General features: G+C 54.6%; 5 protein-coding genes across 5 annotated transcripts; 3 read left to right on the top strand and 2 right to left on the bottom strand.

The window, feature by feature from the left end:
• Window positions 1–27: 27 nt before the first annotated feature.
• CLAFUR5_10323 (uncharacterized protein) lies at window positions 28–1,029 on the top strand (the record flags this gene model as incomplete). Its single annotated transcript, XM_047909471.1, has 1 exon — window positions 28–1,029. One exon carries the CDS (start codon window positions 28–30, stop codon window positions 1,027–1,029), a length of 1,002 nt encoding a protein of 333 aa, XP_047764468.1.
• Window positions 1,030–1,216: 187 nt separating this feature from the next.
• Window positions 1,217–1,516, top strand: CLAFUR5_10322 (uncharacterized protein; the record flags this gene model as incomplete). The annotated part of the gene is made up of 1 exon (XM_047909470.1): window positions 1,217–1,516. The coding sequence occupies one exon, from the start codon at window positions 1,217–1,219 to the stop codon at window positions 1,514–1,516; it is 300 nt and encodes a 99-aa protein (XP_047764467.1).
• Window positions 1,517–4,862: 3,346 nt separating this feature from the next.
• CLAFUR5_10321 (NADH-ubiquinone oxidoreductase) lies at window positions 4,863–5,566 on the bottom strand (the record flags this gene model as incomplete). Its single annotated transcript, XM_047909469.1, has 2 exons — window positions 4,863–5,402; window positions 5,462–5,566. The coding sequence occupies 2 exons, from the start codon at window positions 5,564–5,566 to the stop codon at window positions 4,863–4,865; spliced, it is 645 nt and encodes a 214-aa protein (XP_047764470.1).
• A 208-nt stretch (window positions 5,567–5,774) lies between these two features.
• CLAFUR5_10320 (RNA helicase aquarius) lies at window positions 5,775–10,052 on the top strand (the record flags this gene model as incomplete). The annotated part of the gene is made up of 1 exon (XM_047909468.1): window positions 5,775–10,052. The coding sequence occupies one exon, from the start codon at window positions 5,775–5,777 to the stop codon at window positions 10,050–10,052; it is 4,278 nt and encodes a 1,425-aa protein (XP_047764469.1).
• A 516-nt stretch (window positions 10,053–10,568) lies between these two features.
• On the bottom strand, window positions 10,569–12,848 carry CLAFUR5_10319 (Kinesin-like motor protein 9; the record flags this gene model as incomplete). The annotated part of the gene is made up of 3 exons (XM_047909467.1): window positions 10,569–11,503; window positions 11,554–12,469; window positions 12,522–12,848. 3 exons carry the CDS (start codon window positions 12,846–12,848, stop codon window positions 10,569–10,571), a joined length of 2,178 nt encoding a protein of 725 aa, XP_047764060.1.
• Between the last annotated feature and the right edge of the window lie 141 nt (window positions 12,849–12,989).

Genomic DNA, 12,989 nt, shown 5'->3' with positions numbered 1-12,989 from the left:
CTTGCTTTAAAAGGGAGAATCGAGATTATGGACGCACGGTGGCAACACACAAACTTGGATGCCCTACGCACACTAAAGCTCAAGGACAACGTCGATGCTGGCACACTGGAATGGACTGCGAAACATGCTAACTTCCCATCGCTATCTGCTTTAGAGATCAGAGCTGGATCCGGCGGCAACAGGTCTGATACTGCCACTCTGCTTCAATCTCTGCCATCGCTGAACGAGTTGGCCTTTACTGGGGATGTCTGTGAATCCACGTTAAGCGCGATCGTGAGTCATCATGGACACTTTTTGCGGCGGCTCCCGGTCCCTCGGTCCGCAAGCACCATCGAGAGCCTTCAGATTCTCCGTAAGGCCTGTCCATTGCTCGAGCATTTGGGTGTACGGATACTTCGCACGCAGGGCGATAAGCATGAGGCCGGACTCTATACATGTCTGGGTAGCTTTACCAAGGTGCGAAGTCTGTGCTTGGACCTGGATTGTTCTATCACAGTCCACAATGAGAACACACTTGATGACCTCAGCTGGAGCGGAATCACCCAGGACCCGACATATAAGGAGCTTTGCACGCGCCGTGTGCTCGTCAACTGTGCGATCGATGCCGCTCTGGTCACTGCAATCTTCCGCCGAATCGCTGCGGCTAAGCCGAAAAGTTCTACTCGGTTGCAGAGTATCGAATTCAACGTCGTTGGAGTGGGCACCATCTGCTTTAGCGACGCGCAGGTTTCTGCTGGGGAATTAGATTCCCGTTATTCGGGATTCGATACCACTAGATTGTATCCTCTTTATCAACACTTTGAGCGGCAGTGGAAGTGCGCTCTCAGCCCAAGAGACGACGAACCAGATGGAATTATCACCGAAGAGCTGAAAGGCAGTCAGGCTAGGCGCATGAGGTACGAAGATATTCTCGGTGGCAGGCCACCCGAAATGGGCGATGCAGAGCCTGAGTTCTGTGCGCTGTGGCCTAGAGAACCGAGCCAAGATTGGAGAGATGTTTGGAGCAGTCTACCCCTGGCAGAGGCATAATGGCCCTGTGTAATCACTGAGGCGATCCAAGAGTCCCTTCAGCAGCCTCGATTCATGCTATCGCGTGAGTACCGACGCTGCCGCCAACCTTTGTCAATGTCTCGAGAGGGCCGTTCAATTTCGTAGACTCTCCTGCTGACTTTGAAGCGTTCGAACGCACTCGCTTGGATCTAGAGGCTCACAGAAAATGAACCGTGATCTGCCAATTTCTCTGTCTCTTCTGGAAGCAGCAAAGGCTGGCCACAGCAAACAGTCATCTGAAAGTCAAGAGCAGATGAATAGCAAAGCTGACATTTTCCCCCAGTACTTGAGTCATCTGGACATGGTTAAGTTTGAGGAAATCTACGAGGTCTCCGACCAAGAATTCATATGTGCCTGGCCGGACTGCGGCAAGAAGCGCATTTCTCCCACGCCAGTGATTTCACTACGTTCGGTACCACGAAACCCAGAAAAGTGTGGTCTGTCCCCACGACTGCTCGATGGATAACCATGGCTTCAGCAGCGTTGAAGGACTGGATTATCATTTGCAGGTGAGGCATATTCACGACTTCAATGTTCTTGCCTTTCGCCATGAAACAAAAGGGCTGGTGACGAATTTGTTGGCCCTATGCGTGACCAGTAAGCCACCCGCCAAAGTGACTACGCGACGACGCGCTGCACGCTCCACTGCATCGAGACGACCTTGCTACTCCGCCATGCGCCATCGTGTTGAGGTAAACGCTTTTGCTTCGATCATGAGTCAACGTGCTCCACGGTACACAGTCCTATCACCAGCCGTCGGTGACTCGTTGGGCATCGAGCGCGTGACAGCCTGTCCGGCCAGAGTAGTCGCTCACTTGCAACACCAAGTATTAGCAATTCATGGAGGCCGTTCATGGCCTTGGCATGGCTAGGAAAGCGTCTTGCAGACGAGAGGGTCATGTTAAGCCTTATCCTGATCCCAGCGTCGAGTGGGGTTTACTTTGCAGCAATGGAACGACAATCGGCTGAGGTCTTTGGAGCAATCGGTTGCCGCTTCCGTGCTGCAGATTGCTATGACTATGGCGTCCAATGCTCCACGATTCACCGTGGAAGGAGGCAGATGGAACGGCGCGCCTTAGGCTTCACGCATCAAGTTATAGCTGTGCAGCTCTGAGATGCTCCCGCAGGTCCGAGGAATACTTATTGTACCGTACGAGATGGACCCGGGGACATCCAGCAACTAGGGCCGGTGGTAACGTCCAAAGGTCACAACGCATTGTCCAATACCCTGGCGACTATCTTCCTTGCGCGGTTGATGAGCATGCGCCACCTCCAGACGGTTAACTCATGCGTTAGCTACCGTGCTCACCGCAATCTACTGCATATGCCGAGCAATACGTTCTACCAAGGTCGTCTTAAAGCTGGCCGGCCAGATAGAGACTTCAACACCAATCTCGCACAGCGAGTAAAGGTGATGTTGAAGTCTCACTTTACCGGTATTGACCGACTACTGCGAGATGACGAGCGTCAATTCTTTCTCGCAGCAAAGCTCCAAGACGACGGGTGTCAATCGTGGACCAGCTTCGAATGCCTGCAGGCGGTCTTAAAGATGGCCAAGCTACTCGTGCTTGTCGCGAAAGTGCCTCGATCAGCTATCGGTAAGCGCGCCGTCTTACCGGAACAAGCAACGAAGCTCGAACCCGCCGGTGCACTGTCTCATTGCGTAGAAAACACGACCAAAGTGAGTTCGGATCGCGGTGCTGGGGCGCATCATAAGCCTGGGGACCTGTACAAGACCTGTAGGGTCAGAGAATTCGAGCAACAATCAGCTTCACATGTGAATCTTGGCCTGAGGCAACCACGCTTGAGCTTAAGCCGCACTGATCCCCATAAGTAGCCCGTGCATTATTTCAGATCTCTCATAAACTCAAATTTCCAACCTCCTGCACACTTGCCAAAAATTTCGCTCTCTCGAACTCACAACACCAGCAAACTTCGTCATTCAAACATCATCACCTTCCACAATTTAGCGACCTCATTACTTTACCTGCATCACCAAGATCCTCGCCATATCACCCATGCTCCATCGTCACTATCTTCCGTTGCAGTGCTGAGTCTGGTTGGCGAATACTTTCCGTACAATTCCACGCTGTCAAGGCACATCCTCTGGACTCTCTCGACAGCGGTGTTCGTCTTCACGACCGGGGTTCTCGTTGCGATCGGGCGCGGTTCCTGCCTGGCACCGACTGAAGAGTGTAGGACCGAGAGATCCCTTGCACAGATTCTCTACAGCGCTCGCAGGCGTATCGTGAGGCGTTGTCAGCGAAGTTCGCCGCGATTGGGCGTGGCTGTCGTATCTCTGCCGAGCGGTACGCCCCCGTGGCCTCTACAAGGATACAAAATCCGTCTGTCACACAGACGAGGTATTGATACCCCCCACACGCGCTTCTACCATCACCAGCTGACCATTATTCATAGAACTCGTCCGATCGACCTCTACGACACCCCCTGCAACCAACCGCCACATCACTCCCCCCTTTGTTCTTCGATTCCCGTTGCTTGTGCTGAGTCTGGACGGCGGAGTTCCATTCTAGCTCTCCGTAAAACCCCTGCTGTCAAGGCACTCTACCCAAGCGCCCTCTCTGGTGGTGTTAGTCATCACGACCCGGGGTTCGCTCGCATTGGCGTGGTTCCTGTCTGGGCACCGGCTGGTTAGGGTCGCTTCGTAAGAAACCTTGCACAGATTCTCATGGCTCGCAGGCGTATCGCGAGGCAGGATTAGCGGGGCGCTCGCATTGGCGTGGTCATTCGTATGTCTGCCTCACGATACGCCCCCGTGGCTTCGACCGACGACGAAACGTCTGCTTCGCAGACCAGGTGACACGCCTTCCCTTCACGTGTGTGATGTGTGCCGGCCACCCGGGCCGGCGGATGCTGACGAGTGTAGGTCATCGTCCTTTGGCATCATGCTGGATGGCGGAGACCGTAACGCATTGTGGCATAGAGCATGTGGAACCAGCACAACTAGATTGAGGGCAGCTAGTGACGATAGCTCGCGCAAGAAGGTTCATAACACTATCAAGGCTTTGGCGGAGGTAGAGACTTACCAACGCAAGGGAGGAGAAAGTGGCAGAGCCAGAAAACATCCTGTCCTCCTGGCATCGATTTGGAGCGTCCTTTGTCGCTAGGACATGAGGCGATGGCGCTCCGGCCACGCATCGTGGTGTGTGTATATTATTCCAATGCTTGTGCGAAGGCCATGGACAAAATTGACTGCCGCTCAGGTCCTGTCCAACAAGTACCCAGGTACCCTGTGCGACGTGAGTCAAGGAAATCCAGAACCCCCAGGGGAACAGCATTGCGTGGGCGCTTCGCGTAAGTCGCTATGCTCTACACATCGCTTCAGCCCGCTATGAGGTTTAAGCATTAACATCTGTAGCGAAGACGACAACGCGCTCCGCGGCAACAAGCTTTGTTCACAGCCCTCGGTGCTTGGTCGAGTGTTAGTGCGGCAACTTCCTGTTCGTTGAGCAAGGCGGGTTGCCCTTCGATTCCGATTACCTAGAGATCGTGGATTAAGGCCATTGATGCGGTCCTTGATCTCCTCAAGGGTGATTATTCGCCAGCCGATAATCGTGGACACCTGGAGGTATTCGGACTGTCAACTTAGGCTCCGAGTGCTGTCGCAAGTCTTAGGCGTAAGAGGTCAGTAGAGCGTTAATGTACCTGTTTCATTTCCTCGATTGCGCCATCCGATCTGATTCTGCCAGCCTTGGCCAGAGCAATATAAACATACAACAGAAGCTTTGCTCCAGCTCATGTGTCTCTCTGCGTGTCCATCACACCCCGCCTAACCTCCTGCCTCACGCCATCTAGTTGTTCCAGCCCACGGCCTCCTTGGCCTGCTCCGTCAAGCTCTTCCCAGTCCTCTCCGCCTCCAGCTCCCTCTCGGCATTTCGGTAATACTTGCTCGTATCCACTCCATGCTGCTCATGGTTCACGAAATTAAACCACGGCATAACATGTATGAACACTCCACTGTACCGACTCTGCCTACTCGCCGCACCCTGCATATACTCCGTCAAGACGGTCTTTCCATACAGCGGCTCTCCCCTCTTCACGCGATCGGTCATTTCGCGCATGTCCAAGTCGATCTCTCGGCGGTTCTCGCTGAAGCCGTAGAAGCGGTTGATGCTGCGGGAGTAGAAGAGGAGGAAGCCAGCCGTGACGGATATGGCGCCGGAGAGACGCATGATTTGGGCGAAGCCGCCGCGGCCGACTTCTGAGGGGGAGATGCGTTCCCACCAGACCATGAGGGCGGAGCCTGAGGCGGCGAAGGCGGCGCCCGCGAGGTAGTCGGAGCCGCGAGCATAGCGGACTACGCGGGAGAAGTGAGGGTCTGAGTCGATGAGCTGAAGTATGAGTGTCAGTAGGGGCGGGTAGCGGAGCTTGAAGAGGTGGTGGAGCGTACTGGGTAGTCGCCATTGGATCGCTTGGCTGGGACATAGGGTCTGCTGTTCTTGATGTTGGGATCCTCAGTTATGGAGATGGTGCCCGCAGGCCGTTCTTGCGCCATTGTGCTGGTTGTGTGGTGTGCGCAATGGCAGCGAGGTGTTGCTGTAGATGAGTGAGGCGTGGTGGTAGTCAAGCGGAGGGCTTTCGCCTCAGCCACAGATCATCTGCACCGCCACACGTTCCAAGATTTCAACTGAAACCGTCCAAAGCGCGGCCAGAGCATGTTGTTGATGGTGAGGAAGTGCACTGTGTGGTCAGCAGAAGCAACAATGTCGCGGCCAGACCTTAGCGACTTGACCGGCGACAACGAATTAGCCAAAATCGCACGCGAAACATGGCTTGCAACAGCGAACCCGCCGAAAGTGCTGCCCAGTACCGTCACAAAGCTCTGGAAGCTGGTTGAAGAAGATGGATGCTCAGCCTTCTCACTGCTTCTGCTAGAGCAGCTGCAGGCACTGGAGAGATATCTGTGGCCTGGCTACACCTCAGACTCGTCAAACCAGCATGTGCTTCTACTAGCACTGCTGGTCAACACCAAGCGACAGGAACACCTTCCCACATGGCCAACCTTTGCCAGCAACCCAGAACGAGCAGACGACTTCGCCGATTTCTTCAGACGCGTCGCGCAACTGAGCATCGATCAATCACTTTCTACGACGCTACGATCTTTCCTCCTCACTTTCATCGTTGGTGCTTACCAGAGTCTCGACCATGGCATTATCCGCAAAGAGTGTGCCCCTCTGGTCTCGATAGGCATCTGGCACAACCTACACGACGATGCGACTCGGGAGCGGCATCTGGGAAAGAGACCACAGCTGCAAAAGGCATGGCGAGCAGCAGGAAAGAAGCTCGACAACGAGGATGCGGCAGGACAGGCCAAGCTGCGGTTCCAGCGTAGTTGGCTGCATACTTTGCTTTTGCAATTCCTGGATAAGCTCTACGATGCGGATGCGGGTGCGGACACCAAGCAGGAGAACGTGCTGTTCTGCGAGCGCTTTCTTGAATTGCTATGCGACCTGCAGAGCCAGCTCCCCACGAGGCGATATGTCAATACTCTGCTGAAGGACATGAACGTGCTGTCTGCAATAAGGCTGTCGTTCATGTACCAGGACGAAGAAGTGCTGAAGGAGATGTATCAGCTTCTGGCGCACTACACGCATTTTCCTATCGAGGACCAGACGGGAGAACAGTTGAGCAGACAGGCTTATGAGGAGGTCCAGAATGCTGAGATCTCGAGGCTGCAGAAGGTGTCACTGAAGCTGCAACCGGAAAAGCTCAAGATCCTGGTTCTGACCAACTTTGGTGCACTTTCGCAACGGCAAGGGCTGGAAGGTCATATGCAGGCGCTGACGGATCAAGAAGTGCTTGTGCTATGCAAAGAGCTGGGTTTGAGAACAGCGGAATACCCAGAGAAATCAATACTGGTCCGAGATCGAACATTCTTTGTGGAGACACTGGTGGAGGTGATCGAGAAAAAACCATACTACACGGAGAGGCTACGGACACTGCGAGTACTGCCGACAGAGGAGACGCTGTACGACGATGCGATGCTCCGCGTGGACGAGCATGACCACTCACGACCTCTGCCTATTCCAAAGCTGAATCTTCAATACCTCACGATAGGCGACTTCCTCTACCGCTCGTTTGTTTTGTACCGACACGAAGCACTTTACGGAATCAGAAAGCACATCGAGGACACCATTAAACGATTGAAGCCGCGCTTGGGGGGTGGTATCACCAGATTTGACGGCTTCTCACGACTAGCGATACCCATCAGCAAGCCTGGCATAATCGACGTTGTAGCGCCTCGTGTTGGCGAAGTAGTACCTGCAGAGGCCAAGGTTGAGGTCGTACTGGACGTGAGCAGACTGCAGCCAGGGCTACGACGAGAATGGGAGACCCTTCGACCTGACGACGTCGTCTTCTTGCTTGCTCTGCATCCCCAAGACACAAGCATGAAGCTCACCAACGGCAACAGCAAGCACTCCGCCGCTAAGACGATCGGCTTGAAGCACGTAAGATGTGCTGAAGTCATTAGCGTGCTTGATGAGAACAGCAGACCGCTCCGCCAAGGTCAAGAGCAGCAAGACTACATTGATGGAGCACCACGGCCAAGATCGAGGCGTCTGTTACTGAGACTGGACGCCGCAGCTTACAAGGCAGATAAGGAGCGAGCAGATGCAGGCAAGGGCGACATCTACGAAAGTGTTAATGTTGTCGTCCGTCGACGAGCACGCGAGAACAACTTCCGGCCTGTCCTGGAGAGCATTAAGCAGCTTGCTGTGTCCGACGCACCGGTACCTAGCTGGCTACAGGAGGTATTCTTGGGCTACGGCGATCCACAGTCTGCAACTTACAAGCGACTACCGAACAGGCTGAACAGCGTCGACTACCGGGATACTTTCTTGGACTGGCAGCATCTAATAGAATCACTGGCTGGCAAGACTTTAGAGCCTGACCCGAAGTTTGACACCGTTTTTCCTCCGCCGTACGTGCTCGAATCTACAGGTACGCAACCTGCGCCTGCGCCACCGAAGAAGAACAAGAAGCGGAAACACGACCAGCCAGATGGTCCAGAACCTGCACCTTCCGCAGAGACCTACAGGGTGTCCACCTACAAGCCACCCAGCCTTGGACCTTATCCCACTGACGTGCATAAGCTGAACGGAGTGCGATTCACACCAATACAAGTTGAAGCAATCACGTCTGGCACACAGCCCGGTTTGACCATGATAGTTGGGCCCCCCGGCACAGGCAAGACGGATGTGGCGACACAAATCATCAACAACATCTACCACAACTTCCCACAACAACGCACACTTCTCATTGCACACTCAAATCAAGCGCTGAATCAACTCTTCCAAAAGATTGTGGCCCTCGACATCGATGATCGTCATCTGCTGCGGTTGGGTCATGGCGAAGAGGAGCTTACAACAGAAGCGAGCTTCAGCAAAGCAGGCCGAGTTGAGTCTTTCAACGAGCGAGCTGGACATCATCTGGCGGAAGTGCAACGTCTGGCTGCTAGCATCGGAGCCGTTGGCGCTCATGGTTCCAGCTGTGAGAACGCAGACTACTTTGATCAGGTCTGGGTACAGCCACTTTGGAAGCGATACCGGGAGTCGTGCAAGTCAGACGAAGCCAAGTCGGAAGATCTGGTCACCTCGTTTCCGTTTCACTCCTTCTTCGCCGATGCGCCACAGCCTCTCTTCGTGCCAGATGCATCAAAGGAGCAGATCATCGAGACCGCTGAAGGCTGCGAGAGGCACATTCGCCGCGTCTTCGACGAGCTGGCTGACATTCGACCATTCGAGATCTTGCGAGCACAACGCGACAAGGCGAACTACCTTCTTGTCAAGGAGGCCCGCATTATTGCGATGACATCTACGCACGCTGCTATTAGAAGGCAGGAAATTGCCAACCTCGGCTTTCACTATGACAACGTAATCATGGAGGAGGCCGCACAGATCACAGAGGTCGAGAACTTCGTGCCATTCGTGCTTCAAGCTCCACGCACGCAAGACGGCAAGCCAGCTGAGTCGCAGCTCCAGCGCATTGTCCTGGTCGGCGACCATCTGCAGAACTCGCCGGTGATACAGAACAATACACTGAAGACCTACGCCAATCTCGAACAATCGCTCTTCCAGAGACTGATTCGCCTCGGTGTGCCGCACATTCAGCTCGATGCTCAAGGCCGATCACGACCTTCACTGGCTGCGCTGTACAAATGGCGATACCCAACACTACAGAACTTGCCCTTCACCTCGACTGCACCAGAGTTCGTCGCCGCCAACGCTGGCCTCCGCTATGATTACCAATTCATCGACGTACCCGACTACCAGGAGAAGGGCGAGACAGAACCAACGCCGCACTTCCTGCAGAACCTGGGTGAAGCCGAATATGCTGTCGCACTGTACCAGTACATGCGCCTACTCGGCTACCCAGCGGAGAAGATCACGATCTTGACAGCATACGCCGGACAGAAGGCGCTCATCAAAAATGTTCTCGATCATCGGTGCAAAGAGAACCGCCTCTTCGACTTACCTGGCTGGCTCGGTACAGTGGACAAGTATCAAGGTGAACAGAACGACTATGTCATTCTGTCACTTGTGCGTACGAAGTCACCAGGTTACCTCCGCGATCTGCGCCGCCTGACAGTCGCACTATCCCGTGCTCGTCTTGGTCTTTACGTTTTTGGCAGGCGAGAAGTCTTTGAGTCCTCACTCGAGCTAAGAGAAGCTTTCGCAACACTCTTCGAGAGGAGTGATAAGCTAAGCTTGGTCACGAATGAGATGTTCCCGGCTTCTCGAGAGCTGAACGACAAGGCACCTGAAGGCGTCGCAGAAATGGCAGGCGTGGAGCATCTGGGACAGTATGTGTTCCAGATGACTCAGGCGAAGGTCAAGGCATTGAAAGAAGGGGCTAGCCAGCTGCCGCCGCCTGCAGTTAAGCAGAGGATTGAAGCAGCGGGTGACGATGAGGACGACGAAGAGGATGATACTGCGCAGGGCGGTGGCGTTGACGAAGATGGAGATGAGGAGTTGATGTAGAAGGGAGACTGATACCCAACAGGCAGGGAGTGTGGTATGTACAGTGAATGAAACGATTCCAGGCTCACCACCACTTGTGGCGGTGATCTGACCTGAGCAGCGATCACCAGTGCTCCATGGTGTCGCCCGTGACAAGCGCTTCGCCTCACCCGTGATGAGCAACGAGGCTCGAATCCGATGCTGCTTCGTCGCATAGTGTAGAAGAAAAGGATCAGCCAAAGGACGAGTCGCGTCGCTGTGGGACACTGCAATATCCGGACGACCGTGCAAGGTCCAAGGCTAGAAGCCTATGCAGAATGGGAATGCGTCGAAGCTCTGGGCGGCGATAGACGCTGACTAAGTGAATGGAACAAAGATCGTTATTACCACGGTGGTACACCGTACTCCGGACGACCGTAGCCGCCAGTCATCGTCCCCCTCACAACAAGAAAGCTGTACAATACGAGAATGTCCAAACGCCTATCCGAGCAAACGGCCAGGAGAATCCAATCAAAACTCCTCAGCTTCCATCCCATCTCACTTCCTCGTCTTCAAAACTCTCATCTTCTTACTCGGACTCCTCAGGCCCTTCTCCCTCTCCATCATCGCCAGCCTGTCCCTGAGCTTGGCATTCTCATCTTCCAACTCTCCGACTCTTCCATCGGCGACCTTCATCTTCCCCACCTTCTCACTGAGACCCTCCATCACACTCTCAGCGAAATCTTCACCGCCGATGGGAGCCTCGTTCTCTTTGTCCTCGTCTTCGTAGACTTCGATACCTCTTGCCATAATCTCCAACTTGCGGTCAAGGTGCTCGTCCTGGCGATCTAGCTCTTCATCGCGAGCGGCTCGCCATCTTCGCTTCTCGTGCTCTAGTTGAGACTCCATTTCGGACCATACTTCTTCGCGGATTTCAGCTTCGACTTCGTCGATGCGCATTTCGGCCGTCGTCCAGGATGCTTCTGCTTCGAGGCGGCGTTGAGTTTCCTCTTCCAGGCGGAGCTGGGTGATGTCGAGTTCTTCACGTAGACGTGCGACTTCTGCTAGGGTCGCTTCCAGCTCCTCGACGATGGCAGAAGGTGTCTCTGGGCGGCTGTTGGAAGATGGAACTGCTGATGTGCCGGCGAGTATGGTAGATGTGACGCTTGGAATGCGTGGGACTGTAACTTCTCTTGCAAGAGCGCTGTATCGCAGAATCTGAGAGGTCGCGTTGAAGTCGCCAAGTGGATCTGCGGTGACGATCATGATGGCTTTCTGAGGTGGTTTGTGGTGGAGTCCTTGGTTGAAGCTGTTGCTGAAGAGCAGCTCGGTGAGTTTGCATTGGCGGTACGGCACGAGGTGAGGATTTGTAGTGTGGGCGTTGTCAGATTGCATCTGCATGCACTGGCCAAGATACATGAGGGACTCATTGATCTTGCCGGCTTCTGCGAGGGTGGCACCTGCAGTCTTTGCGGTGCGAGCACGTTCGGAGCCTACGGCGTGTTAACAATTGGCGAGACTTGACAACGCAGTCGATACTCACCGGCGAGATCGACGATAGTCATGGTGCTGCTTGTCCAAGGCCCAGGCACACCTCTTCCGCGATGGCGCTTTTTGACATCCAGGCAAAAGAAGCCGTGACTTCTCGAGCTGACGGCATTGCTTCCAGTGCCAGCAACTCTTCTCTCTTGCAGACCAGTCTCCAGGACTAGCAACGCCTCTTCCAGGCTCGAGCAGACGACCTTCTTCAGACCGGCAACCACCTTTCGATCTGGGCTCGACTCGGTGCTCTTGAATAGCAGTGCACGTCTCTTTGCCGGACTCTTCCCAGCCATAACGGTGGCTGTCAACAGGTCGAAGATTCGGTCGTTGTAGACCTCGTACATGCTGATGACGATAGCATACTCGGCATCCTCGTCGATGTCGATCTGGATGTCCTGGACGGATGGGGATTGTGGCAGGGTAGACACACGTGGAGTGTAGCGTTTCGATGTAGCGGCGGCAGACAAAAACGAGGTATCCTGGTGAAACGACTGGGTAAGTTTGGCGAGACTGCGAGTAACATGTGCAAAGCGGGATATGGGGTTGATGGAGGAAGACTTTGTAGGGGAGGGGGCAAGTGATGGGTGGTCGGGGAGAACAGGGTATAGTCTATCATAGACTGTGATGGGTTCTTTGGAGGAAGGAAATGCGCCTGGGAGAATGGGCGTTTCGTGTCGTACCAAAGCGGGCGTTGTGGCTCTGGACATGCGAGTCGTGTCGCCGTTGCCGTAGAGGTTGTCCAGGTATGTGGTTGCAGGGAGGAGCTGTGATTCCGAGACATCTGCAGAGCATAGCGAAGAGTAGACTGCTTCGCTGGCGTCGACATTCGCGAGGTATGGCTCGGTGTGTTGGAAGAGTACGTCGAGCGTCAGCTGAGTCAGGCCACGCTGCGTCTTGGATCCGAGGATTGTGTGGCTCTACCGAATGTTAGCATCACACGCTGGAATAGGCTCCTGTCAGGGATTCTACCTTTCCCGATCCTGTGACACCAAGTGTAGCCAACAGTGCATCGCGGCCCTCGCTTCCCGGTGCGCCAAGCACACCTTCAACAAGCCGCACTGCGCCAGTCGACTCGAGGACATCTCGCTGTCCCGCATTCTCCTCGAAGACTCGTGTAAAGGCGAATCGCTCGACTGCTCGCTTTCGTGTGTCTTTGGCGGGAGGTTTGATGGTGATGTGGGTGGGCGCTGCGGACAGTGTCTCTTCGACATCGAGGAAGCGCTCGCGGTCTGCTTGGCCTGGCCGCAGACGGAGGAAGACGTCGAACAGGGCCGTGGAGGGCTGATTGTGCTCCATCTTGGGTGGGCATGGATGTCGATGTCGACGTCGATGTGCAGAGTAGAGTGATTCCACACAATCAATGTCCGAGCTGCAGGCTTCGTCCGTTTGCGCGTCGTTGCTAGGGGCGGTTTGGGGAGCAACAATCGATTGCAATCT

The sequence above is a fragment of the Fulvia fulva genome, chromosome 7 (assembly GCF_020509005.1).
Source record: "Fulvia fulva chromosome 7, complete sequence".
NCBI classification, from domain to species: Eukaryota; Fungi; Ascomycota; class Dothideomycetes; order Mycosphaerellales; family Mycosphaerellaceae; genus Fulvia; species Fulvia fulva.
Note: the sequence above shows the minus strand (reverse complement) of the source record. Positions and strands in the feature narration are given on the sequence as shown.